At 43.3% G+C, this 27643-nt stretch overlaps 2 protein-coding genes across 8 annotated transcripts in view; one reads left to right on the top strand and one right to left on the bottom strand.

Annotated features, from left to right (window-relative positions):
- PPP2R3C (protein phosphatase 2 regulatory subunit B''gamma) overlaps positions 1 to 518 on the bottom strand; it is a 31384-nt gene extending 30866 nt beyond the window's left edge. For 3 of the 5 annotated variants that reach the window (XM_077925944.1, XM_028720741.2, XM_077925949.1), the window contains exon 1: positions 345 to 491. In XM_077925944.1, coding sequence (XP_077782070.1) covers positions 345 to 393 — 49 coding nt within the window. In that variant the 5' untranslated portion in view covers positions 394 to 491. Of the gene's footprint in view, positions 1 to 316 lie in introns of all 5 variants that reach the window. The other 2 variants (XM_028720731.2, XM_077925937.1) reach the window with 2 other exon arrangements.
- A 133-nt stretch (positions 519 to 651) lies between these two features.
- Positions 652 to 27643, top strand: part of PRORP (protein only RNase P catalytic subunit) — a 55634-nt gene continuing 28642 nt past the window's right edge. The window contains exons 1-6 of one of the 3 annotated variants that reach the window (XM_077925920.1): positions 652 to 793; positions 2149 to 3494; positions 5141 to 5188; positions 7260 to 7392; positions 9132 to 9194; positions 22294 to 22401. In XM_077925920.1, coding sequence (XP_077782046.1) covers positions 2506 to 3494; positions 5141 to 5188; positions 7260 to 7392; positions 9132 to 9194; positions 22294 to 22401 — 1341 coding nt within the window. In that variant the 5' untranslated portion in view covers positions 652 to 793; positions 2149 to 2505. Of the gene's footprint in view, positions 913 to 2148; positions 3495 to 5140; positions 5189 to 7259; positions 7393 to 9131; positions 9195 to 22293; positions 22402 to 27643 lie in introns of all 3 variants that reach the window. The other 2 variants (XM_077925925.1, XM_028720711.2) reach the window with 2 other exon arrangements.

Raw genomic sequence — 27643 nt, 5'->3', positions numbered from 1 at the left:
GGCAGGGGAAAAAATGAATTATAAGAGTAATAAGGTGAAATAAGGGAGTCAGAAAACCGCCAAAGGCAGAGAGCTTCGCTATTTCTGTTCACTCAGGGGCACCGCTAACGAAGGGACGGAATCCTTTCAGGGTGGGGACTGGAAACTCCTAAAAGACTTCCCTGAAAGGGATGCACGGAAGGGTCGGCGGCCCGGTGGCGGAAGCGCCAAAGGCCAGCAACCGGCCTCCAACGGTCAGTTGGCCATTCCGCCGCCCGTCGGTGAGGGAAGAAGGAAGGCGCTGACACTTGTCCTTGTCCTCCTCCTCCCGCCTCACCGCTATAAATCCCTGCGCGCGCACTCACGGTCGTTGCTGGCGGCCAAGCGGCTCTTCAGCGCCTGCTTCCAGTCCATGTCCCGCGATACTCCCGTCCCAGACGACCCATCAACCGCTCTCCCGACAACCGCCGCCGCCAACAGACCAACATCCGGGAAACGGCGCCTGCGTCACGTGACGGCCGCTCCGTTGCCGCCATCTTGAGTGCAGGCAAAAAGAAAAAAAAGCTACAAGGCTCCCTTAAGTAACATGGCTACCGCAAGCGCTCGTCGTTAATTGAGTCCCGGAGACCCGCGTGCTCGTCAGCCGACCTCAATGCAGCACTCCAATTGGCTGAAGGCTCTGAGGAAAAAAAGCTTGAGGGAGCTACCGCTGCGCTTGCCGCTGCATGGCGTTTTCTTGACCAGAGATAGTTCTGCCATGCTGAGTTAATGCCTTCCGTGCGATGAAGAAGGGCCCCGTTGATCACGTATCTAGGTCGGTTGGATGGAAAGGGCCGGTAGTGTCTTTAAGAAGTGGCTGTGGGAGGCGGCACAGAGGGTTTGCGGCTCACATAGACTACAATTCCCGGCATGCCATGTGCTTAGTTATCTCAGGTACGGGGAGTTTGCCTAGACTAGAGCATCCACTGTACTGCAGCTTGGAAATTGTCGTGGCTTGCAGTAATAATGTGTTTGGCTGTTTACACTGAGCATTTTATTTCAGTTCTGTCTTGCCACAAGTATTGAAGGGGATGGCAAAAGTAGGGCTAAGCCCTGTGATTTAATACTGTATTCATATCACGGATTTTCCCCTCCTAAGGTGCATTAGTTCCCCCATCTTTGTAGAGACAAATAAAAACAGAGGCATCCAGCTTTTTCTTGTGAGGAACAGAGGATGGAGATTGCAGTTGCTGCTATTCATGAAATGTCTGTAATTATAGAAGAAAATAGATACAGTATTTGATCGGCCGTGTGTTTCTGCTTTTTTCTTACAACAGTGGTCAGTATAAGCAGTAGTACATCTCAAGACTTCACCTTCTGGTGAAGCCAGAAATGTAGTCACCTGTGTTCTTTCATCATGGCTTTGTGTAACAGTAAAACTCCATAGCAGGAAATTAAGCTTGTGGACCTTGGTGGCTTGGGGTCAAGCATGACAGCAGACATGCTACATTCAGGCATAAACATGGTTTAGTGCTATGTGAACGAACTAATGCCCTCATTTCCTCCTGCAGCATAACCATGAGGCGATCAGGAGCCTCTGGTTTGGTTTTGAATAGCAGTTTGTTGTTTTGTTCAAACTGGAGCAAATTTTATTAGTTTACACTACGGTTTGTTCACATATACCCAAATCAAACCATGGTTTATGATCCCGATTTGTTTGAATGAACCATGGTAAAAACATTACCCTGTTCAGACAAAATAACAAAGTGTGGTTGAAAACAGAAGTGGATGCTTATGATCACACATGGCCAGGTGCGAAGAGAGGGGAGAGCAGGGGTACACAAGCCTGAGGTGTGGTGTCTGCAACTTAGCCACAGTATCTTAAGGGTGAAAAATAATGCCAAACCACTTGAAGGTAGGATTGTATTGGAAACATAACTTTTGTGTTAACCCTGATTGAGTTGCCTTTAAGGTAAAGATAGGCAATTCCTTCATGCCAGTTACACCATTCAGGATGGTTGGAAGCTGCAGAAAGTAGAAGAAAAGGAGTTTTCTATTTAGGGATTGAGAAAAAGAAACACTAGTAGATAGGAGGAATTTTGGACAGAAGTTGCAATTGTGTATATTGTATCATTTTGGAGGGGTATTGATTTTTTTGTTCATATTATTTGCTTTTATGTTTCTTGACAGATTTGAATGAAAATCTCACATTGTGCTTATTACTTCAGTGTGTAGATATAGCAACTGAAAGAACATCAAAGATGGGCTGATATCAAGCTATTCTTTTTCTTTTTTACATTTGGGGAAAGGGATGCTCTCACTTTGAAATGAGCTTACAGCATCTCTTTCTGAAGACTACATGAAGGCTGATTCAGTTTACTGAAACACCTAAATTGACTACTCACTTTTATCCTATCCCATCCCATCCCACGTTTCTCAGTTTTGATAAGGGTTTTAATACACCTCTACTCCACAAACTACATAACTGGGCTGTTCCTTCAGGAATTTGTCCTCTCTCCATCGGTGTCATTCTTATTTTTTTGCATCATGGTATTTTTTCACCAAACAAGCAGCTTGGGGCTACTGAAGTTACTGAAGAAAAGTCACATGTTTTATCCCATGCCGAAGCATCAGCAGATGCCTACTGTCTTGGGGTGCTTCATTTTCACCTCGTCATATCAGTGTGCAAAACCAGTGGATCCCAGAATTCGTCCAGGAACTACCAAATTGAGTTTTAAAGGTAAAGGTGAAGGTATAAGGGAGACCAGAGTGGGGAAAGACTATTCTTCTCCACGCCCTTTCAACCTGTTTGCTGCTGGAGCATCGAAGAGGAGATCAGTGCCCCGTGAAGCCATTGAAGATTCAGAGCGCTCCATCCTTTCGAGGCGGATAACACTTCATCCTCCAGAAAAACCTTTGAGTGCTGGCGAATGGGAAGAGCTGAAGGGACAATTTGAGGGACTGAGGAAGTTTGAAGTGCTTATGTTTGAGCAAATGATAGCTTGCAACAGCCCCATCGATGTGGCCAAATCCTTGTTGGCTGCAGTGGCTAAACGAGAGGGAGATATTCAATACAGTATTTTGCTGAAGTACTTGTGCCTGTGTGTCTCTCAGGGGAGCACGGAGGAGATTTACGATGTCCATGACATTCTGAAAGCCAGATTTAAGACTTTAGAAACATCGGGTTATGGTCTTCTCATCAGAGGTCTGAGTGGTACACCACGCTGGAGGGAGGCCTTGTCGCTTCTGGAGGAGTTAAAAAAAGTCATGACCCCTTCAAAATCAAACTATGGAGACTGCATCAGGGGGGCCCTTCTTAACCGGGAAATAAATCTTGCATGCGAACTGTTTCATGAGATGCTAGCTAAGGACGTGGTGCCAAACCTGGATACCTTACAGATTTTCTTCGACACTGGCAGAAGTGTAAAGGATGACATTTTGAAAACTGAACTCATGCACATCCTCTCCTACTTAAGAGATAATCAAGTATATCCTGGGGAAGCTTTAATGCAGAGCATAAAGCAGTGGTTTGAAAGGTAAGTTTGTCCTGTTGCAGGTAACTGGCTGATCTGATTCAGCCAGACTTGCCTGGAGACAATTTCAAATCATACAAACTTCAGAATCTGATCACTCTAAGCAACTGTTAACCTTTGGTTTTGTTTATTGTTAGTTGTAAATGCATGCCATGTGTCACATACTTAGGTAGGTCTCCTAATTTTGTGTCTGTGTGTCTGGTATTAGTTACAGCGAACTTAGAGATATGGCTAATTGTATTTTTTTTGCAAGGCAAGGTTCCCTGTGGAGGTGAGCAAAATGCTCACTAATGAAAAGGGTGTTCTACTTTCTAACTCCCTTTGTGTGTGTGCATGGGCGCATGCCTGTACAACATAAGCTGACCGGTTGTGTTAATCACTTCCTCCTTATTTTTCTCAACAATACAAAGAGGTATTTCAACAACCTACCAGATTTCACATCCCTTGGATCCACTTTCTGGTTCCTTTGGATCTCTACCTGCACTCCCTCAGGCGTATTAAAGAATGCCATTGGACAAAGCCACTTAAGATCATTTTAAAATATTTTTTGTTGCAGCCTATTGACACCCTTGTACAGGTTAAATAACATCTACAACCTTTTACAAAAGTCCTGCCTCCAGAATACGTACGTAATGAATAGGTAGATGTTAAATGATATTTTCAAGCTTTTGTGGACATGTAACCTTTACCTTTAGTTAAGTCTGGCATACTCCTAGGTATATTTGCTCAGAATTTGCAGAATTGATGGCACGAGTAAAGGGACGCGGGTGGCGCTGTGGGTTAAACCACAGAGCCTAGGACTTGCCAATCAGAAGGCTGGCAGTTCGAATCCCTGCAACGGGGTGAGCTCCCGTTGCTCGGTCCCTGCTCCTGCCAACCTAGCAGTTCGAAAGCACATCAAAGTGCAAGTAGATAAATAGGTACCGCTCTGGCGGGAAGGTAAACGGTGTTACCATGCGCTGCTCTGGTTCGCCAGAAGCGGCTTAGTCATGCTGGCCACATGACCCGGAAGCTGTACGCCGGCTCCCTCGGCCAATAAAGCAAGATGAGCGCTGCAACCCCAGAGTCAGTCACGACTGGACCTAATGGTCAGGGGTCCCTTTACCTTTATGCACGAGTAAACGTGCATCAACTTGCAGTTAATGCATTTGATCATCGAGTAAACATGCATCAACTTGCAGTTAATGCATTTGATCATCGAGTAAACGTGCATCAACTTGCAGTTAATGCATTTGATCATCGAGTAAACATGCATCAACTTGCAGTTAATGCATTTGATTATATATGTGCTTGCTTGCTTATTTATTGCATTTGCACACCACCTTTCTGCCAAAGCACCCAATGTAGTTTACAATTTTAAAATAGTAAAATAAATAAATGCTCTAAAATGTAGAGTGACAATTATCTCTAGCTGACAGGGAGCTGGTGGAAGAGGCTCCCTGGCCTGGCCTTGCTTGCTTGCTTCTGCCTTCCCTTGAGGCAGATGGGTCCATGTTCTTTAAAAGTCCCAAATAATCAAAATACTTTACTGACAAGTAAGTATGCATAGAATTGTTGCCTAAGTTTGGAACTAGTCACAAGAGGTACATCTTTTGGACTGTGATTAAATTTATAATATCATATTCTAATTTTTGTGCAATTTTTTGTAGTATTCCAGGAGAAAACTGGAAAGGAAGCTTAACTACAATCAAACATAGGTAAACCTTTTTTTAAACCTTGAAGCGCTATTTAATAATTTTGCTTATCACTACTTTGATCAAAGATTTTCAGCCCTGGCTTAAACTGTTGTTTTTTTTAATTGTTTCTGACAATTTGTGCATATATAAATTTGTACAGGGGAATTTAGTGGCTGCTCCACCCCCATTGTTCTGCCCAAACACTGAGGTTCAGCTCCGAGGACCTTCTGGCGGTTCCCTCACTGCAAGAAGTGAGGTTACAAGGAACCAGACAGAGGGCCTTCTCAGTAATGGCCCCCGCCCTGTGAAACACCCTCCCATCAGTTGTCAAGGAAATAAAGAACTATCTGACTTTTAGAAGAGATCTGAAGGCAGCCCTGTTTAGGGAAGTTTTTAATGTTAGATATTTTATCGCTTTATTATTATTATTATTATTATTATTATTCTGTTGACAGCTGCCCAGAGTGGCTGGGGAAACCCAGCCAGATGGTTGGGGTATAATAAATGATGATGGTGATGATGCAATCCTGTACCCAGTTACGTGAGAGTAAATCTCATTTAATTCAATGAGACTTAACTTCTGAAAAGACATGTATAGGATTGTGCTTTAAATTAAATGGTGAAATCACACAGAAATGTGTAAGTTCAGTAACCACCAAAATAAAAGTTTGAATTGTTGCAATTATTTTATGATATCTTTAATTATTGAATGTCCTGAGGATTCCTGCTGAATTCAAGTGAGTGAAAATAGCACAGTGTGTAATAGGAGTAGAAGTGGAGACAAAGTAAAGGTATTAGAGAAGAATGCATTGCTGTAAAGGAAAAACCAGAAGAACATTTTCCAGCTGCTGTAAACTACATACAGTGGCAGACATCTTCATGCATTACATAGTATATGGAGGTTTCAGTTGTTTTCTAGTCCTCAGTCTGTGGTGACAGGTAAAATCATACCCCATCATTCTTGAGTTCAGTCACCTGAACAGTGGAGAAGACACTGCTTTCCTCCCTTCACGGCACTGGTTTCAAACTCCTCTGCCCAGGACTGCAGTGGGGAATAAAATACAGTACCACTACAATTCCTGCATAAATCAGCTGAGGAGTTTGTGGAGAGAAAAGCCTCTTATGTGTGTGTTGTGTTATTTGCTACATTCTGGGTAATGTAGCCCCAACAGCCAAAAAAAGGTTCACCACCCTGCATTATAGTGTCCTTTAGTTTTGTATACCTCTGCCATTCCCTTATTTTTGCTATTCTGGTCATTCTTCCACCCCACCCCACCCAAAAAAAAGCCAGAGCTTCCCAAACTTGGATCTCCAGCTGTTTTTGGACTACAACTCTCATCATCCCAAGCTAGCAGGACAAGTGGTCAGGGATGATGGGAATTGTAGTCCAAAACTTGCTGGAGACCCAAGTTTCGGAAACCCTGGTCTAGATTTTTGAAGCTTTAGTTCAATAGAAACTGCATGTATGGCTTGGTGCCACAGGAATATCTGCTAACAGGAGGTGTGATGAATAAATGAACTCTATAATCGTAAAATCTTCATTTTTATATACTCCATCTAACTCTTGGGCAAGGCAGTGTGTGGCCTTTTTTTTGGTGTAACACTAAATCATGGCTTAGCTTACCTGAACAAGCCTTGGGCTCATGTGCTTCCTCCTCTCCTCATCTAGCACACCTGTGAGGATGACATTTGGTGTTTTCATTTCTATTTTCAGCCACAAATTAGCATTATTTCTGAACTTAAGACACCTGTGGTCTTAACCACCACTACTGCCGTAGTGGGGAACCTGTGGTCCTATCAGCCCTAGATAGCATGGTCCATGGGCAGGGATAATGAGCTGTAGTCGATAACAACACTAGGAGACCTTTGTACTAAACCATAGCTTAGCATTACATCTGAACAAGGATCCAACATGGTCCTGCAAGTTTTCGATCAACACATGAATAAATGCACCTTTTAATTTTATGTTTTTTGCAATTTTTTGGTATATAACATTTTTCCTCAATCATTGTTTGAAGGAAAATCAGGTTTACTTTGCAGGTTTAATTTTATAAGCTGCTGATACCTGTCTGTGGCTTGATTGATGTTGCAGTGGGCAGTGCCCATCTTGTAATCAGTCCTTGGAAAGTATTAACCTGAGTCCAGAAGAATACAGCACTCTCAAGGAAAGAATAATAAAGGATGTGATACAAGGGACTGATACATTTAGGAAAACAACCCCCCAGGTGAGTTGCAAGGAAACCAATATTTTTATACTGATTTGCTTATAAGAAATGATGTATTGGCCTATAACCCTGCTGTAATACTGCCGCCACACTGGCAGAACAGCATGTTTTTTTAAAGTACCGTATTTTTTGCTGTATTAGACGCACCAGACCATATGACGCAGCTAGTTTTTAGGGGAGGAAAACAAGAAATAAGAAAGCAACGCAAAGCATCCTGAGCTAAGAGGGAGCGCTCCTCCACCTTCGCTCAGGAGGCTTTGCGGGGCTATCCCTGAAGCCAGGAGAGCAAGCGGGATTGGTGCGCACCTATCTCTCTTGCCCTCCTGGCTTCAGCGAAAGCAAGCCTACTGGCCTTCCCCCCACCTCCCGCAAGAGCCGCGCACTCTTTAATGGGAGCACGGCTATCCCGGGCTTTTGCGGGAGGTGGGGGAAGGGAAAGAGCCGTGCACTCTGTCCCTTCCCCCACCTCCCGCAAAAGCCAGGGATAGCCGCGCAAAGCCTCCGCAGGCCAGCGGGATGAAGCCTCCCTGCTGCCCTGCGGAGGGTTCGCACGGCTAACCCAGAAGCCAGAACAGCTAGAGGCTTTTTATCTGTTCTGGCTTTTGGATAGCCCCGTGAAGCCTCCGCAGGGCACGGGGATGAAGGCTCCCCGTGCCTTGCAGAGGCTTCGCGCGAAGCTAGAGGGAGTGCTATGTTGCGATCCCACTGGCTGTTCTAGCTTCTGGCTTAGCTGTGCAAAGCCTCCGCAGGGCACAGGGAGCCTTCATCCCCTGCCTGGGAGAGGCTGCGAGCGGCTAAGGCTCCACCAAGAGCCGTGCTCCCTTTAAAGAGCACGCGGATTGTGTGTGCGGCTCTTGAGGGCTTTTCCCCAAGGAGGGAAAAGGGCAGCCCACACACTCCACACGGCTCTTTAAAGGGAGTGCTGAGCAGAGCCTCCCACCTGCATTCTCTCCATAAGACGCACAAACATTTCCCCTTACTTTTTAGGAGAGGAAAAGTGTGTCTTATAGAGCGAAAAATACAATATTTTGTTTATGTAGCTCTTGATAGCTCCCATCCTACCTAATTGCTGCAATAGCAAGCCATGGGACCAAAGCACAAATAATATAAAAATAGTCCTCAAAGGTTCTGCTTAATTTATGAATAACAGAATAAAGAACATTTTATATTTAAGCTACATCATTAGCATGTGAATCATTGGTGGCTGCCAGATTAGATGTTTTTAAGCTTGCACCCACGGTACATACATATTTGAGGCCATTTCCTTTGGACTGGTATCTACTTTTAGCATCATAAATCCTTAAGCTGTAAACAAAACTATTGAAAAATGTATACATATTGCAACACTAGATTGAGGCATGTTGTATCATTAATCTGGACCTATTTATAGGTCCTCTGTGAGCAGACATTTCCATCCTGCTTATGATGAGTCTGCTTCTGCCCATGAATTCGTTTGTTCCATTTTTAATAAATCATGCCACAGTTTAGAAATTATGCCATGTTAAAAGCACCATCTCTAGAATTAATACACGTAATTCAAATACTTGTATTGTTTGCCTCCTTGGAATGTAAACAGGCCACTGGATGGCGCTCGTGTTACATCTTGGATATGACGCTAGAGACAAAAAATATTAACGGAGATCAGAGATTGTGGAAGATGCATAACTTGTGTTATTTCCCTTTCTTCTGCCCCACCCTTTAAAGTGTCAGTTACTAATGGATCAGGGCATTTCTTTCAGGATCACATTCGTGGAGCTGTGGCGTTTACAAATTCTTCACTCTTCTACAAAAGGAACAGCACAGTAATGCTTTGATTTGTAAAGTAGGAATCCTTCTAATGTGAAATATATATGCTGTTACAGTTGTACCTCAGCTCCTGAATGCCTTGGGAGTTCAATGTTCCGGCTCCCAAACAATCAAAAACCGGAAGTGAGCGTTCCAGTTTTTGATCGTTTGGGAGCTGGAACGTTGAATTCCCAAGGCATTCGGGAGCTGAGGTAAAACTGTGAGCGTTCCGGTTTTGGAACGTTCTTTTGGAAGCTGAATGTCCAATGGGGCTTCCGTGGCTTCCGATCGGCTGCAGGAGCCGCGCTTTGGTTTCCGAATGTTTTGGAAGTTGTTTTGGAAGTTGAATGGACTTCCGGAACAGATTCCGTTTGACTTCTGAGGTACGACTGTATTTCTGATTTAGGGAATTTGCTGCTCTTTGAACTAGTTGTAGCAACATAGTTCAGTGAGGCCGCTTCCTATGTTAGTACCCACTATGGGCTGAGCAAACTCCCAGTTCAAATCGTGCCTCGTCCATGAAATAATCTTGACAGCCTTAGGCAAATTCTTTTTCTTATTTTAATCTCTGTTTAAGTTCACTTTGTGCCGTGGTGGCTAATAATAGTGGCTTCCCTAGTGGGGCTTTTATCAGAAATAATGAGGAGGTGTGTTTGGGACCAGACGTGCGGGAATCCATAGTTGGATTTAACTTTTGAATTCAGCCCAGACCTCTCGATCAAGGTTTGTTGGGGAGAAACAAACCACAAGTTCTGGTTTGTATGTAACACAGAATTAGCCGTTTGATTCCCTGCTCCAGGATGAGAGGAGTGAAGTGTTCAAAGTGTGTGGTCACCATCATGCAAGGCATATACAACCTAATTTTGCTAACTGTGTTAACTGTGCTAACTGTGGCCAGCATTGTTTCCAAATGCAGTCACCATTATTTCCATTAATTGTGTGTTTTACTGTACAAATGAGAGTGTATGCAAGTGTGCAGCTCCTCTGTATGTACCACTTAACAGTTTTTTAGCTATCAGTCACAGAAAAACACACATGTTTTTGTGTTAAACGTGTCTGTCTCAAAATCCCAAGAGCCTCTTCATTTCCTGACCTGTTCCTCACATGTTCAGGAACAGGAAATGATGGGGTTTTAGGGGGTTGGAGGTGTTTGATAAGGAAAGTTATTTTGCTGCAGTGGCCAATAGTAGATTGACTAGTGTTGATGCTGGTTACGGGGCTATTTTTTCTGTCAGGCCTTTCTGTTGATGTTAACTCTTTAAGCCCTTAACAGTTTAACCTTGGTACAGTGGTACCTCGGGTTACATACGCTTCAGGTTACAGATGCTTCAGGTTACAGACTCTGCTAACCCAGAAATAGTACCTTGGGTTAAGAACTTTGCTTCAGGATGAGAACAGAAATCGTGTTCTGGCGGCGTGGCGGCAGCTGGAGGCCCCATTAGCTAAAGTGGTGCTTCAGGTTAAGAACAGTTTCAGGTTAAGAACGGACCTCCGGAACGAATTAAGTACTTAACCCGAGGTACCACTGTACTTTAAAGTCTTCTGTATGTTTCTCTTGATATGCTATTGTCATAATTTGAGGGCCTACTCCAGATCTCTTGAACTTGTTGGGCAAGGCTGGTATTAACTAGGATTAGGGGAGAGGTGAGCGCTGCACCCCAAAGTTGAATTTGACTGGCCTTAACCATCCAGGGGTCCTTTACCTTTTTACCTTTAGCCACCCTATAAAAAGTCTTGCCAGGCACAATGTGTCAGGACCTATCCTTCCTAAAGATGCAGCTTTTTAAAAAGGCCCTAAGCTGCACTCATTTGTTCACTTTGTGTTTTATTTTGACAAGAACTGTTACATTTGTATTTAGTTTTATGGTAATACTTTGACGTTGTGATTGGTTTTGAGTCAGGGATTGTTTTTGCTTTGTGTTGTCTTGCTATTTTAATTTTTAGCCACCTTGAGTTTCTTTGGAAAGCTAGGCAGGATTGAAAATTTAAATCGATCAATCAATCTGCCTGAAATGAAGGGGGGTGTATATGTATATGTATGGACACGGGTGGCACTGTGGTCTATACCACTGAGGTTTGAATCCATGTCATGGGATGAGCTCCCATTGCCCTGCCCTGGCTTCTGCCAATCTAGCATTTCGAAAGCACACTTGTGCAAGTAGATAAATAGGTACCGCTGTGTCAGGAAGGTAAATGGCATTTCCATGCGCTCTGGCACTTGTCACAGTCTTCCATTGCACCAGAAGCAGTTTAGTCATGCTATCCACATGACCCGGAAAGCTGTATGTGGACAAACACCGGCTCCCTTGGCCTGAAAAGCACCCCATAATCACCTATGTATGTGTATTTATAGATATAATTTTAATGTGTGGCTCAATAAACTTGAGCTTCAATAGCAGTAGTAGAATCATAGAATCATCAAATAGAAAGGGACCACGCAGGTCATCTAGTCCAACCCCCTTCAATGCAGCATTTTTTTGCCCAAGGTGGGGCTCAAACCCACAACCCTGAGATTAAGAGCCTCATACTCTACCGACCGAGCCGTCTCAGAAAGAGTGTTCTTTGTGAAAAGAGTCGTTATTAATGAAATTGGCTGCCACAAGATATGGCGGCAGCTACATACGCACAGGTGGGATAAATTTTATGGGGGATAGGTCTGTCCAATAGATAAATGAAACCTCCATTATCAGGAGCAGTATGCCACTAAATTCTCATTGCTAAGTGGCAAACTGTAAGGGAGGCCTGTGTCCTCCTTTTCAGGAGGATATGACTGGCCACTGTTGGGCGTGAAATGCTGGACTAGATCAGCCTTTTGTCTGGGTCAGTAGGACTGTTCTTATGCACGTGCATCTATAATTAGCAGGCCACTAAGGGGAGAGAATCTATGGGTTTGTTATGTTGGTGGGTTGATCCTCGGGGTCCCTGCCAACTCTATGATTCTATAATTTGATGATTGCTAAAAGTGAATCATTATTTTGAGTAATTATTTGGCTTATGCTACAAATTTTGGGAATTTACCATGGTTAGAAATGGCCGGAGTTTTTAACACAAAGCTGGGGCTTTTCTGGAAGGGATTTGTTGTGGGAACAGCTCTAGTCTTAGCCTTGATAATAGAATGTTTGTTTTGAGGCAAGTCTTGGATGTTTGGGGAGATTCCATTTCTCACTAATAATAGCTCTTGCAGCAGCTGCCTGAAATCAGATGTAGATAGAGAAAGGCATCTGTTCCGTTAATGTTTTATTATTCTTTTTAAGGCATATTTGCACTTATCCTTGCCCAAATTATATGTTATGATGTAGTGACTGAGATGCCTGAAGTCTCAAGAGGTTGTGTCAGTGACGTTGCTCCTAATTTTAACTTATTTTAATAGGAAAAGCAGTATTTGCTACAGCACAGGGCCTTTTAACTGAAATAACATCCTGATTGTAGCTTATTAAAAGACTTAAAGAATGCTGGACAAGAGGATAAACTTCACTAAGCTGTTTAGGAATTAGTGTGGTGTCCATTTAAGACTGAATTTTTCAGTTCCTGTATAACATAATTTCTAAATCTTCCTGTTGCTAGGAACTGATGTGCATGTTTACTGTGGAGAATGACTTAAAACCCTTGTTTCAAAGAAACATTGATGTAAAAAAACCCCCTAGAATACTAGCTCCCTGAAATGCAACTTCAATTCCCATATCTCAAGAAACGTATAAATTACTGTTTCCATTATGGCAGAGAAGGCTGCTGGCTCTTCCTGGGCTTGAGAGGATAAGTAGTTTTATGGACGCCGTTATGGAACGGTTGGTTTCTAATTTTTCGTACTCAGTGAGGTGATCTGCGTTTGTGATCAGGTGGATGTACACGAGGCCCTTTCTTGTGAAGCCACAGTGAGTCACTGAAGACACATGGCTGGCATTCCCCTCCCGAATCAGTCACACAGTGATCCAACTCAGGTATTTTTCTTTCTGAAACCAGTTTGTGAAACCAAATGTAAATGAATGGATGATTGTTGCCTGTGGAATCCTTCTTTTCTGCCACCATGTGCATTAGAGAAGCATCAGTAAAGACATCAGAGATACCACTGCTGTACGCTCTCTCACTTCCTCTGAGCTCAACAGAGTCCGACTGAGACCAGCAAGCAGAGTTTCCAGGTAGACAGCTGGAATCATGCCTTAACCACTGACCTTTCCGGATATTTGTTGCCTACTTGCTACTCTTAGTAGAAGTCCATGGCACCAATGTACACCTGTGGTCGACTGACTCTTCGAAGCTACTCATTCAGCCCTATTACTTATCACAAGAAGGAAATAACTAGATGAATTTGACTGTAATGGTAGCTAATTATCGCCTTTCAGCCATTTGTTAGTTAGCCAAAGAGCTGCAGTGACAGTTTAATGATTCATTAACTCAATTCTATTTCCACCCCACCCCCCTTCTCATCTCATTGTTCGGCTCAAGCTCTAATTTCATTTCACTTAATTAATTTCAGTCTAATTTGGTTGAGTGGTGTTTGGAGAGAGAAAAAGTTCACAGAAAAATTTAATTTCCTGCTTCTGAAGGATGTGCCAAAATATTTCTACCAAGAGATTGAGCCTGTAAAAAAATCACTCTTCGATGCTGTATTCATAGGAGAACTTTTTAAGGCCTAAATCTGTTGGATTCCACTTTACATTGCATCACATCCTTAACAGCTGCTGGTCATGATGGCTATAATATGCCACTTCCAGGATCCAAGGCCACATCCTTCTGAATGGTTGCTGGGAAACAGCAGTGCCCTCATGTCTTGTTTGTTCTTAAGCACTTGAATGAAACTGAATGAAAACGCTGTCCAGGTAGCTAAAGTATCTGGGAGTCTTCCTTTCATTTTTGGGTTGTCATTTTGGAGCAGTACATCACTTAACCTCCTGACAGCTATCTTTCCCCACACGGAGCTGTCACCTCACCTTGCATACCACAAACTCCATTTTTAGTTCATTTTTTCTGCTCATAGCATACCCAGGTTCCTACCCAATTGCCTTCTTCCTCTCACTCTCCCCTTTTGTGGTCCCCATGTGACCTCCTCTTGGCCTTTCATGAGAGGCAGTTTAGAAAGCTGGCAAAGTAATTACATTATTGATGCGTTCATGTTATAAGTTTGCAAAGGCCCTTTTACAGACGACACTCTTGCATGTAATATAATCCTACATAAAAACCAGCATGGACATGCAGCATTTCCAACATACCGTATTTTTCGCCCTATAGGATGCACTTTTTCCCCTCCAAAAATGAAGGGGAAATGTGTGTGCGTCCTATGGGGCAAATACAGGCTTTCGCTGAAGCCTGGAGAGCGAGAGGGGTCGGTGCGCACCGACCCCTCTTGCTCTCCAGGCTTCAGGAAGCTCTGCGCAACCCTTGGGAGCCCGGCGCGAGGGTTGCACGGAGCTGCCTGCGCTCCCGGGCTCGGCGCAACTCCGCGCAACCCTCGGCAGGCTCCCGAAGGTTGCGCAGAGCTGCCTGCTTCCCGGAGCGTGGGGCGCGCTGGAAGCAGAGCGCCCGGTGCTTCAGGAAGACATCTGCAGCCTGGGGAGCCCCACAAGCCAGCCCCACAAGCTCGGGACAGCGGGGAGGCGCAGCGCCGCCATCCCGCTGTTCCCCGACCTGGTTTTGGATTCCCCGACCTGGTTTTGCGGGGGAAATAAAGGAAATTTCCCCCCCTTTATTTCCCCCCCAAAAAACTAGGTGCATCCTATGGGCCGGTACGTCCTATGGGACGAAAAATACGGTAACTAAAATCAGTACTGATTTAAAAATTAGTACTGATTTCAAAAATATGAAGGGTGTGAAGCAGAGCATATAAAAGCCAATGGGCTCATGGAAATCCTCCGAATTAAGCAAGCCTTAGCAGGCCATAATGAGGGGGCCACAACCAACCAACCAAAAGAGACAAGGCCAGGTTCTCATACTGGAGGTTGTACAGTTTGAGAAACTTGGGAATAGGCCCACTCAGATGACCTGAGCTACTTGCAGAGTTTATAGGGGAAGTGGTTTTCATATGTCTCAGAAGTGGCACTGATGAGGGAAATTCTGTACCAGGGTTACAGCTGGTGCAAGAGCGAGAAACTTGCAAACACTGACTAGATATTTTTTGGTAGAATGGTTGGCAATACTATTGGGGTCAGAATGGGAAGTGTTTATGGTGCATCCGCAGGGCTTGTCCCTAGGTGTAAACTTATTGGTAACAAGCCATAGCAGATTCCCCTGAGGGAAAAAAGGAAAAAGAAAGTATTAGCATGTCAGTTCTGCTTTCCTTTTGTGCTGCAGAAGTGTCTAGGGTAATTAGAAGGCTTTGGTGATATGCGTGAGTTGACAGGGTTCATTTCGGGAAATGCACCTGCAATAACCCCTGAGAGGCAGTTTGAGTAACAAAAGCAATAGGGAGTTCCCAGAAGACATGCTGTCAGGTATTTTGAAAAAAAGAAGAAGCAAGAACAGGATTAGAAATGTAGGTTTTAAAAATGTAATGTGGAGGTAGTGACTAACGTCGGTGACTAATGTCAAACGTTGGAACAAAGTGCACTGTCACATGTATTATTGATAAGACTGAGAGAACTGGATTTTCTCAAGATCTGCTGGTTGCCGCATTGTAGGGCAAAAATGAAAAGAAAATCCTAGCCACCCCAAGTAGTTTGCTTTGCCATCCTGCAATTCTCAGTTGATTTCAGTAGTTTTACTTCATCCGCATCCTACCTGATTGAAAGTGGAACTGTAGGCTGCAATTTAGATACACTTGCTTGGGAGTCAGTGCCAGTGAATTCATTGGGATTTACTTCTGAGTAGACATGTATAGGATTGTATTGTTACCCCCACTCTGTCCATTTGGGCCTATTTTGTGTTCTTTGATTCTTTGCACACTGGTGAACTTTCCCCTTCAAAATCATGCGTGTAAATCAAAATGTCCTTTTGTTTCAGGTAATTGAATGAGAAGCCAAAAAAGCTCGGGGTTTTCTGTCCTAGGTGTGCAGCATAGCTTGATCATCTTGTTAACTACATGTTGAGCACCATTGGTACTATTTTGCTCACTAAAATAATTTATGCCCAGCAAAAGATTTGGATAATTACTTCAGACTCCTCTATGAAGTTCAGGCCTCTGACTTTACCGCTTCCCTGTCCTGCAGTACACTTGTCCCAAAATGTGCTCCTGTATTTCCACAGCCTCCAGACCTTCCTGCCCGTGGGCCCTGTGTGATGTTCCTTTTTCTATGCTTTCATTTTGGATTGTGCTTTCTTCTGCAGCGACTGCAAAAGAACTGGTAGAGGAAGTTGTTGTTTCTTGGTTGCCCGCTGAGAGGCAGCTGCTACTTGCTATGAGAGAGGTTTTACTCAGATTACAAGGAATTGAGAGGGGTTGGGAAAACCACAGTTTCCCGGTTTCGTTTCTGCAAATTTTGGAAGCAATGGATTAAAACAGCACACATGGATATGTTGAATGGTTTCTTTAAATGTAAAGGTTCATCATTGTTCCACTCGATGTGTATATCTTAAAGGGGCCAGAGCAAGGGCCAGAGCAAGATAACGAGACCCAACTTTAAAGCTGTGAAACATAGCAGGTGCTGCTGAGTTGTATTTGATTAAGGTGTGTCAGCATTTGGGTTTAGTATATAAGGAGCAGCACCTAGCTCTCCCATTACCCTGGGGGTTGGGTTGGTGGTTGGGTCTGGTTTGGTTGTTAATGTATTTAGTGTAAATGGAGTTTTTGTTTTTCTTATTAAAACCTTGTTTAAGTTATTTTTGAGTCCTTTTCATTTTTAATGCATGATCTCCCCAGCAAGCTATCTGCAGCGCTACCATACTGCAAATAGCCAACATCTTTGGTTATGGGCCCAGCTGCTGAGTGGATGACTGCATATTTTTGGACTCTGAGAAAGGTTTGAAAACTCCTTCTCCTGTTAGTGTAATTTTTTGTGGGTCTGGAAGAGTTCCAGAATGGTTGACCGGGTTCCTGAAGCTGAGAAGGCTCTGGTCTTCCCACAGCTAACAGATGAGAACTATAGTTTATGGTCTTTTCGGGTGGAGGCGCTTTTGACCTCTAGAGAAGTATGGACCTATGTAACTGATGACCCTCCTAACCCTGTAACTAATGCTTGGTCGAAAGGAGATGCAAAAGCCAGGGCGATAATTAATTTGGCAGTCAGCGACCAGCAAGTAGTCTATATAAGAAATAAGAAAACTGCCAAAGAAATGTGGGACAGTCTTGCAGCAGTGCATGTTAGAAAAGAGTCAGCATCTGCATTGTCGTTTTTCAAGCAGTTGTACCAGACGAAGTTGCAGCCTGGTGGTGATTTGGCAGCACACTTGAGACGTCTGGAGGCAATACGCGGCGAATTAATTCGAAGGGACATGGTGATACCTGATATTCAGTATGTTTTTATCATCCTTTGTTCCCTTAATGAGGACTTTGATGGTATAGCTAGCCAGATATCTGCTGTTCCACCAGCACAATTAACTGTGGAAGGGGTAACGGCAAGATTAATGGGCGAGTTGGATAGAAGGGAGGCTTGTGCCATAAGCACTCCTATTTCCAGAAAGAATGAGGAACGCCATATGCAAACCTGTGGTGATACAACTGCATTTAAAGCTGCAAAGCGTTGTTGGTTCTGCAATAAGCAAGGACATTTTGCAAAGGACTGCAGAGCCAAAAGAAAGCAAAGTACTCCCAAGTCTGTTTCTGTTCGTCAGTCACGGTTGTCAGCCCAACAGCAGACATCGTATAGTAAAGACAGAAATGAGCCGCGAGCTTTTCATGCTTGGACTACAAATCGTAAAAGAAATAAAGATGCCAAGTGGAAGTCTTTTATTATAGACTCTGGCGCATCTCAGCACATCTGCAATGATCGAAGCTTGTTTATTTCTTTCGAAGAGGAAATTGGTAATGTACATTTAGCCAATTCACAAGTCTTGCAGTCGCTTGGCAGAGGTACTGTTAAACTTGACTCTTTAAGCATTACAATAGCAAACTGCATTTACTGCCCGTCAGTGGACAATTTATTGTCAGTAAGGTGCTTTGCTCGTCAAGGCATAACTGTGCGTTTCTTAAAATCAATGTGTGAGTTTTTTGATGGGAACAAACGTTTATTGTATGCCCGGGACTCTGATGGTTTATATAGACTGTATTTTCGCACCTACTCCCAATCGCCTATAAATTGCAGAGCAGCACAGTCAAGCCAGGGGTTGAGGAATGTAAGGCCTCATTCCGGGTGTGTCCATGAGGCGCACAGAATTCTGGGACACCTGAATTTTGCTGATGTAATTAAGACAAAGAATATCGTTAATGGCCTCAACTTAAAACCATGTAAATTCTTTATGCAATGTCTATCCTGTTGCAAGAATAAGATTAAGGTTGCACGCAAGGGTAGGTGCTCAGATAGGAAAGTAACTGAACCATTTGAGCGTGTACATTGTGATTTAGTTGGGCCACTCCCACCATCATTAGGAGGTTCTAAGTACTGGCTTACTCTGATAGACCAGTATAGTAGATACTGTTGGACTTATGCAATAGCTGAGAAGTCCCAAGCATTTGAAAAGTATAAAGTTTTTTGCAACTGGGTAAAAACGCACTTTAACAAACCAATTAAGAACCTATTTTCTGACCGGGGCGGGGAATTTGTTTCTGAGGATTTTGAGAAATTCCTGGAAGCGCAGGGGACTACTCATGAGTTATCTTGCCCCCGAAGTCCCTGGCAAAATGGGCTTGTTGAAGTTGTGCAGCGTGACCTACAGGCAGGGGTTAAAACGTATCTGCATGATGCTAATCTGCCCAAAGACTTTTGGGCTGAAGCACTTAATGCATTTTGTTACGTTAGAAATCGCAGTTATCATACTGGTTTAGATGTCACCCCCTATGAGAAACTGTTTAAAAAACGCCCTAATCTGAAATACCTCCGCATTTGGGGTTCAGATGTAATTATGCATTATCCTGCTAAGCAAAAATTGGGTGAACGTAGTGTCCAGGGAAAATTAATGGGCTACCAGCAGGGGGCGTACAGAATTTACATACCAGCAACTGGCAAATTTCATATTACCAGAAGCATGATACAAACTGTAAATTGGAATGGAGTTGCTATCTTCCAAGATACTGATGGTATAGATAATACTGAGGAAGAAGAGGAAGAAACAGCAGAAGAAGCAGCAGGAAATAGTGCTTCTGAAATAATGGGAAAAGACAAAAAGCCTGTTGAGTCTGATAATTTGTTTGATGATTTAAAGTCACAGGCACCCGAGGGGAGGTCAGATTCTCTTGATTTTTCTGACCGTGAGCTTAGCCTACAGGCACCTCTTCAATCTGACAATGATTTACAACCTGAAACTAGTGGTTTACTTAGTCCCATTAAGTCTGAGGAGTCTGACTCTCCTTCTGGACTGAGACGTTCAGATAGAAAGAGACAGAAGCCACAACGATTTGCAGATGAACATTTTAATACTGTGTATGCCAATAAGGTAGTTTTTGAGCCAAAAAGCTACAGTGATGTTCAGAAATTACCTAAGCAACAAGCTGCAAATTGGTATAAAGCTATGAACTCTGAGATAGCTTCTTTAAAAGAGCATAACACTTGGTCTCTTGTACCACAAACCCCAGATATGAGACTTATTGATTCGAAATGGGTTTATAGAGTTAAAACGAATGACAAAAATGAAGTTGTAAGGTACAAAGCAAGATTAGTTGCTAGGGGTTTTCAACAAATTCCAGGCGAAGATTATGATTTGTGTTATTCACCAAGCGTAAAATATGAAACAGTTAAGCTTTTGTTAAAAGATGCATCACAGCGTGGACATTCCGTTTATCACCTAGATATAAAAACTGCATATTTGTTTGCAGATTTAAAAGAACAAATTTTTATGCGTGTTCCTGAAGGCATAGACGCCGCTGAAGGTTTGGTATGCAAATTAAACAAATCCCTTTATGGTCTGCACCAAAGTGGAAGGAATTGGCACCAAACTTTAGCAAAAGAATTGCTGGATATTGGTTTTTCACAAGGAAAGGCAGACAATTGTGTGTTCATAAAGGAAAGGGCAAACTCTGTAACAAAAATATGTGTGTATGTAGATGACGTATTAATTTCTACAAAAACTAAACAGGAATATGAACAGGTGGTATCACAGTTACAGAAGAAATTTGATGTAGTGGAATTAGGCATAGCTAAAAATTACTTATCCATGCAAATTGAGAAAGGCAAAAATGGATCTTTTCTGGTTCATCAAACTGCAAAAATTGATGATCTTGTTGAAATGCTATGTTTAGAAAATGCAAATGGGAAGGAAACACCTATGGTGTGTGGTTTCACCTTTACAGGTGAAGACAAGCCATTTCCTAACAAAACTTTGTATCGTTCTGCTATAGGCAAGCTAAATTTCATTCAAAGAATCTCAAGACCAGATATAACTTATGCTTTTCACTTTCTGGCAAAATTTGTGGAAAAGCCTACTACACAATGTTTCTCTGCTCTTAAGAGAGTGGTAATGTACCTTAAACATACCAAACATTATAGGTTGCAGTTTACAACATGTATTGACAAAGGTTTTGAAATTTTCTGCGATGCATCTCATGCAATGGAACAAAATAATTGCAGGGGTGTGTCTGGTATGGTGTTTTGTTATAACGGTTGTCCATTTGAATGGAAGTCCCAAACACAAACCATTATTTGTCTCTCCACAACAGAAAGTGAATTATGTGCATGCGTTCAGGCCACTCGTGATGTAGAATGGTATCTGCAAGTGTTTGCAGACCTACAGATGCAAGTAACACTACCAGTAAAAGTTTACCTTGATTCCCAGAGTGGACTTGCTATCCTGTGCTCAGAGACCAATACGCAGCGCACTAGAGTCTTAAGGTTACGTTTAGAATTTGTAAAGCAACTAATTGCTGATGAAATGGTTGTATTTGGATATGTTCCTGGTGACAGTCAAATTGCGGACATTTTTACAAAAGCACTTCCAAAGGTTACACATGAAAAACATGTACAAAGTATGCTTTCTGTTTTTGTTCCACAATGATGAACCGCAGGGGAAATGTTGAATGGTTTCTTTAAATGTAAAGGTTCATCATTGTTCCACTCGATGTGTATATCTTAAAGGGGCCAGAGCAAGGGCCAGAGCAAGATAACGAGACCCAACTTTAAAGCTGTGAAACATAGCAGGTGCTGCTGAGTTGTATTTGATTAAGGTGTGTCAGCATTTGGGTTTAGTATATAAGGAGCAGCACCTAGCTCTCCCATTACCCTGGGGGTTGGGTTGGTGGTTGGGTCTGGTTTGGTTGTTAATGTATTTAGTGTAAATGGAGTTTTTGTTTTTCTTATTAAAACCTTGTTTAAGTTATTTTTGAGTCCTTTTCATTTTTAATGCATGATCTCCCCAGCAAGCTATCTGCAGCGCTACCATACTGCAAATAGCCAACAGGATAACTCAACCCACAGTGGATTGGTGACATCGCTCAGAGTAGTTTTTCAGATATGTCTGTACCACTTCATGGAGTTCTAAAAATGATTTGATAGGCTTGATTGGCACCTCCATCCTAAATATGGCAGAAATTAGTTCATAAACATTATGTTTAGGCCTAAAGAGAACAAATAAGCTGTGTAGCTACTGCAGGTGTAAAAAATAAAATTTCCAGGATATGTTCCTATCAACTGTTTAGAGTCGGGGCTAATGTGTACTCAGTAATTAAGAAAAAAATCAATTCTATGCTCGGGTATCCTTGTATTGTGCCAAGAAAAGTGGATTTCTGAAACTTATATGCAAATTAGCATACATTAATTTTCAGTTTTTTTTATATAGACTTAGATGAGTGGCAAATAAATATGCAGGCTGTAGAAGTTCTCAGTTTCTGACTTCTGAATCTTCATAAGATATTGCCCATACACATTGAAGCTTATCATTGCAAGTATAAGGACTAGAAACTGACCTACAGTAAAAAGAGCAATAAAAGAAAGCTTGGTTGCTGAATTCTGTGCCCGCTACCAATTTATTTTCTTTCATTGAATATATAAAATCTGGTTGAAAAAAACAAAAATAGCAGGGTATATAATAAGTCAGTTATGTTTCATTGTTGCTTTTCTTTCAACTTCTTGCCCTCTCTCCCCCCCCCCTTTTTTTTTTTAGGAACTTGAAGAATTTCAGACATTTGTGAATCAGTGTCCCCCTTTTGATATTGTGATTGATGGACTCAACGTTAGCAGAGTTTACAACAAAGCCATTCCATCTCAAACTGTAAGTAGCATTCTATCTGTTAAATAACCGTGTGTGTAATAGCTATTTTACCGCTTCCAATCATGGTTTAACATTCTGGCTTTTCCTGGAGCCATCAACCATAGTTTCTCATTTTGTCTTAACAGAGAAACTCTGGTTAACTGAATATTTGTTTGTTTACTTCCTAGTGTGTAGGAAGCAGGGAAAGGGGCTGCATTTGCTGCCATAAGGCTCTTTCACACCCTCTTATTATGCTGAAATATGATAACTTGGACATGGCCAGCATATTAGAATCCATGCACAGAATGCTTACACCATTCTTTATAGAGGACCCCTATTCTAAGTAAAATGTTCAGGGAAATGTTAAAGGGATACCAGGGATGAGGACCAGTAGGAGAAGAATGAATTGACTGCAGACAAGAGTGAGAGAGGTGTTTCCAGATAGGCACAACCCACTTGCGCACTGTGCTGATCATTTCCACTTCCAGCAGGTACCCCCATGCATACAATCAAAGTTTAGTGTGAAATCTGTCATGAGAAGCAGCCACTGGGATGGGAGGACTTCAAGGTCTCTTCTTGACATCAGTTTAGTTAGTGATTGGGTGCAAAAAAAAGAAGCACCTCAGAGGTGAGGTACCTTTTTAAAATCATGAGTGTCTAGAGTTCTTGTTGCCACTTTTTTTGCATAATGGATGCTGTCCCTCTAGCTCCATAAAGTCTTTGGACTAAAACATCAATTGCCATGGGAATTGCTTGTTTAGCTTGTGGTTGTTTGACAGGGTGATCTCTTACCAGCTTTTGTCAGAAATCGTACAACTTTTGCATCTGGCGGAGTATTGACTGAGGCTGTGGTGGTGCACAAAAGCCTTATCAGAAACATGCTGTAATGGCAGCCCATGCTAAGGTCTTGCTTTTACTCTCCTTAACCCTGTAACGTATCTTTCCTGGTTTTTTCATATCTGTGGCTAAGTCACTAACATGTTATTGGCTGGTGGAAGCAGGGATTTACTTGTTGTCGTGTACTGGTAAGTTGAACAAGTTTTGCAGAAGGTGCAGTTGAGAACTCAGTATGGTTTCTGATAACTGGCAGCTCAGCCCTGGTGTAAGGAGAAGAAGCTCAGAGTTGATATGAGGAACAGTGGTGAGCCAGTATAGAAACATGCAGTACGTCAATGCAAATCCAAGACATGTTCCAGTTTGTGTCATTGATTGCATACTCATTCGCTGGATCATCATCTTGTTGTGTTGAATGGGCTTGCATGTTCCTGTGACCCTTGTGAGTGAAGCCGTCAGGAGACTCGTACTCCCAGCAGGGTCACCCAAGGCGGTAAGGTCAAAGGGGAGGAGCTAGACAAAGAATGATCCAAAAAGTCCTCAACGGCAGAACAGGCGGAAGATAACAAGCAGTATGTTACAACGGCTGTGAAGGCGGATGAAGGCTGCAGCAGATAAGAATCTACCGGTCATTGTGATTACTCATATCATTGGAATAGAGCCTTACTGCGAAGACTGTGCGTTGGTCAGCGTGCACTGATCTACACACATAAAACAAATTCACGCACAGGTGCCTTCCAAAAACCCATCCCAATTCCAAACACCGTGTTTATGAAGGACAATCTTACTTGGCTGCAAATGATCGTCAAAAAAGAAGATTGGTTGCATACATTCCCATATGCAAAAACACCCTGCCAGGGTGTTTTCCCCACCTTTGTTTCAGTTTTGGCAGTAGGATCATTGGGCATCAAGACTAGGGATGTACCTTAGGGTTGGTCAGGCTGGCGCCTGCCAAGGGCGCAGACCCAGAGGTGTGTGCACTCCTTTTCCACTCTTTCCAAATCGGGCATGCGCTCCCTGGGCCAATGTTCCGCTGCTCTGGGCACCTAAGCAAGGTGTGCAGGATCCTTTGCCAAGGGTGCAAAGGAGCCTAGATACACCTCCAATCAGGACTATATGAATACACAATGTAAGAACCGAATCACATGGCATATTCTACATGCAAAGGGGCTACATTCCAATATTAACTTCTGTGTGCACCCCCCCCAACACAACATGTAGTCAACATTTGGGGTTGATAATAATCGTGGCAAAAATGATAATTTTAGCAGGCATATGTAACTGAAGAGGAATGCAGCCCAGCAAAAAGGAAGCTATGTACTGTTCTGACTAGAAAAGAAAATCCCTGGTGTCTTCTGCAGAAGCTGCAAAATCATTGTGGTAATCTAACACAACATCCTGTTAGGTCTCCAGATATGTCGCTTTTTAAGTTAAACGAAAGTAATCTCTCACAGGCCTTTAATTTCCACATGAAAAACTCCAATCAGAACGAGGATAAGGGGAAAACATCCTCACCCCACATTTGTACCAATTGTTGTTGTAAAAAAATTCTTCTAAATCTGGAATTGTCAAACAAACGCATGTAGGAGTTGAGGAGTAGAATAATAGGAAGGAGATTCTAGTTGTGTCTGGAGGAACAAAAGAAATAATCTTATCAGACACATCAATGGAATTCCCAGCTTGGAATGGGAGCACTTTTAGCATGTTATGAGGTAAAACAGACAGTGTACACACTGTTCTCTTACATGTCCAAGCTAAAGGAAGTGTGGTGTTATCTAGGAGTCATCTCTGTTAATCAGATACTGTGTGTTTTTGTTTTGTTAAACAAATAATTCTGAGAACTCTGAAAGGTCAGTGTCAAAACTTAAGCTACTCCCGCAGGGCTAGGCTAAGTTTGTGGGCAGCCATACCTGATTTCCACACCTGGAGGGTATGTTCTCTAGCTTGGGGTCCCTGAGTTCAGTGGCTTGAGCTGGGCAAACTGGAAGCCAGTGGCTGAATTGTGACAAGCGGAAGGGACTGCTCCACCATCAGACCAAAGGCAGATGGTCTGACTGATCCCCACTTGCACCTGGTGACAACCGTGAGATCTAAGCATACAAGATCCGCAGTAGATCTCTGCCCTTGGGCTTCTGCATTCAGGCCCCAGAGTACCCAACAAGCTATCGCACAGGCTGCTGTGATGTAAATGTGAATCACAGAATTATAGACTCATAGAGTTGGAAGGGACCCATTGGGTCATCTAGTCCAACCCCCCCGCAATGCAGGAATATGCACCCATGTAGGGATCAAACCCGTGACCTTGGCATTATCAACACCATGCTCTAACCAGCTGAGCTAGCTGGCATGTAATTTGTCTTCAGTAACCAGCCGACGAGACGCTGCCACTGGGCAAGTGAGGAAAAGAGGAACTTCTAGATTAAGTGCCTGCAAGGCAGCGTTGGTGGGCTTCACTGTCAGCCTGAACTTTGAGTCCTTTCCTTCCCCTTGTTACTTGCAGTCGCCCAAAAGCTGCACCATTGTAGTCTCCCAGGAGGAATGCAGGGGCTTTCCGCTCCACCCCTGCTTCTGTTGTTGCAAGGATATGGTGGGAAATGCCAGGGATCCCATTTCTATTTTTCCTAAGCATTAGGGAGGCTTTCTGGTGCAACACTTCCTCCTCTTCCTGTCTTCCTTGCTCTGAGTTTAGAATTATTCCTCGCTTTCTGGCGGGGGGGGGGGGGCGGTGCACCCAGAAAGAAGAGAGAGAATGAAGGACTGATATTATGGTGTGCATGTAACACAACTTAAAAACACTCTTCGCTGAGAATAAAACAGACTAAAAGACCTGGGTGGAAATACAAAATACGCACAAGGCAAACCTGAACAAAAGGCCACCTTGAGATGTGTATCAGAGGCACGTGATCCTGTATTCTCACTTTACATGTTTCGGGGCTGATATTGGAGGCATTTAAAACCAGCTCTAGAGCTGAGACATGACTTGATAAGCAAACAATTCTGAATAATTCCCATGGGAGTCTAACACTGAGGGATCTGAACAAAAATGCAGCACAGGAAAATAGCGTGTGGCTGTGTGTTTAGCAATTTCAAGACATCAGGCAATTTCAGGCCTTGTATTGTAACACAGAGAGCTTGCCTTTATTTAATAAGTGGCACACAACTGTAGCAGAAGGGAATACAGTGGTACCTCGGGTTAATAACTTAATTCGTTCTGGAGGTCTGTTCTTAACCTGAAACTGTTCTTAACCTGAAGCACCACTTTAGCTAATGGGGCCTTGCGCCGCCACTGCACAATTTCTGTTCTCATCCTGAAGAAAAGTTCTTAACCTGAGGTACTATTTCTGGGTTAGCGGAGTCTGTAACCTGAAGTGTATGTAACCTGAAGTGTATGTAACCTGAGATACCACTGTATTGTGAAGTGATGTTGAGAAGGAAGAAAACTGATAGGTAGGAACTGTGTGTATGCGGAACCAACATGTGTTACCTGAGGGGGGGAGACCTCAAACTTGGTGAGCAAAAGCAATCTTCCAGGTCTCTCTGTCTGGCCTTTCCTCAGACCACCTCCCCTTCCATGCCACGCTCTTCACTGATTCTGCTCTACCCATTCTTTGAGCGTTGTTTGCCTGGCTGGAATGTGTCCTTGAACCATGCTGATAGCTCTTGCTTGCTTGTATAGAGAGGTGTGCATGTAGAAAAGTCCGAATTGTGTGTGACTTGAATGTAGGATATTGCACAAAGCCTCCACACACTTTTTCTTCTGGCCTTGCCCATCACTGCTATGTGGCCCCCAGAAGCTTGGTTGTGAGGAAATCTGGCCCTTGGGCTGAAAAAGATTCCACTGGGAGCCAGTGTGGTGTAGTGGTTAAGAGGGATAGACTTGTAATCTGGGGAACCGGGTTCGCGTCTCCGCTCCTCCACATGCAGCTGCTGGGTGACCTTGGGCCAGTCACACTTCTTTGAAGTCTCTCACCCCACTCACCTCACAGAGTGTTTGTTGTGGGGGAGGAAGGGAAAGGAGAATGTTAGCTGCTTTGAGACTCCTTTGGGTAGTGATAAAGCGGGATATCAAATCAAGACTCTTCTTCTTCGTCTTCCCCAACCCTGCCTCAGCACTAAGTCTAGGGCTGGTGTAAAGTAGCACCACTGAGGTACAGGATGAGCCCCACCTCTGGGTCGCGCATGTCCCTGCTACAGCCTTTTTCAGCCATTCAGGCTGAAACTTTGCTGACAAAGTGTATTGGGGGAGTTCCCCTGGGGCTATCTGTTGTGGGAGTTGCATTTCTGCTGTGGTTTCCACCCAAACCTATTGCACCTCAGCTGCCTAATCTTCCATTTAGGGTTGTCTCACATCAGCAATTGCCATGTTGCATTAGAGGTTTCAATAATTTTGCCTTGCAATGCCAAAGTGGGCAGGGAAAAAACCCCTCCA

Source organism: Podarcis muralis, chromosome 1, assembly GCF_964188315.1.
Source record: "Podarcis muralis chromosome 1, rPodMur119.hap1.1, whole genome shotgun sequence".
NCBI lineage: Eukaryota > Metazoa > Chordata > Lepidosauria > Squamata > Lacertidae > Podarcis > Podarcis muralis.
The sequence above is the reverse complement of the archived record's forward strand: the minus strand, read 5'-3'. Positions and strand labels throughout refer to the sequence as shown.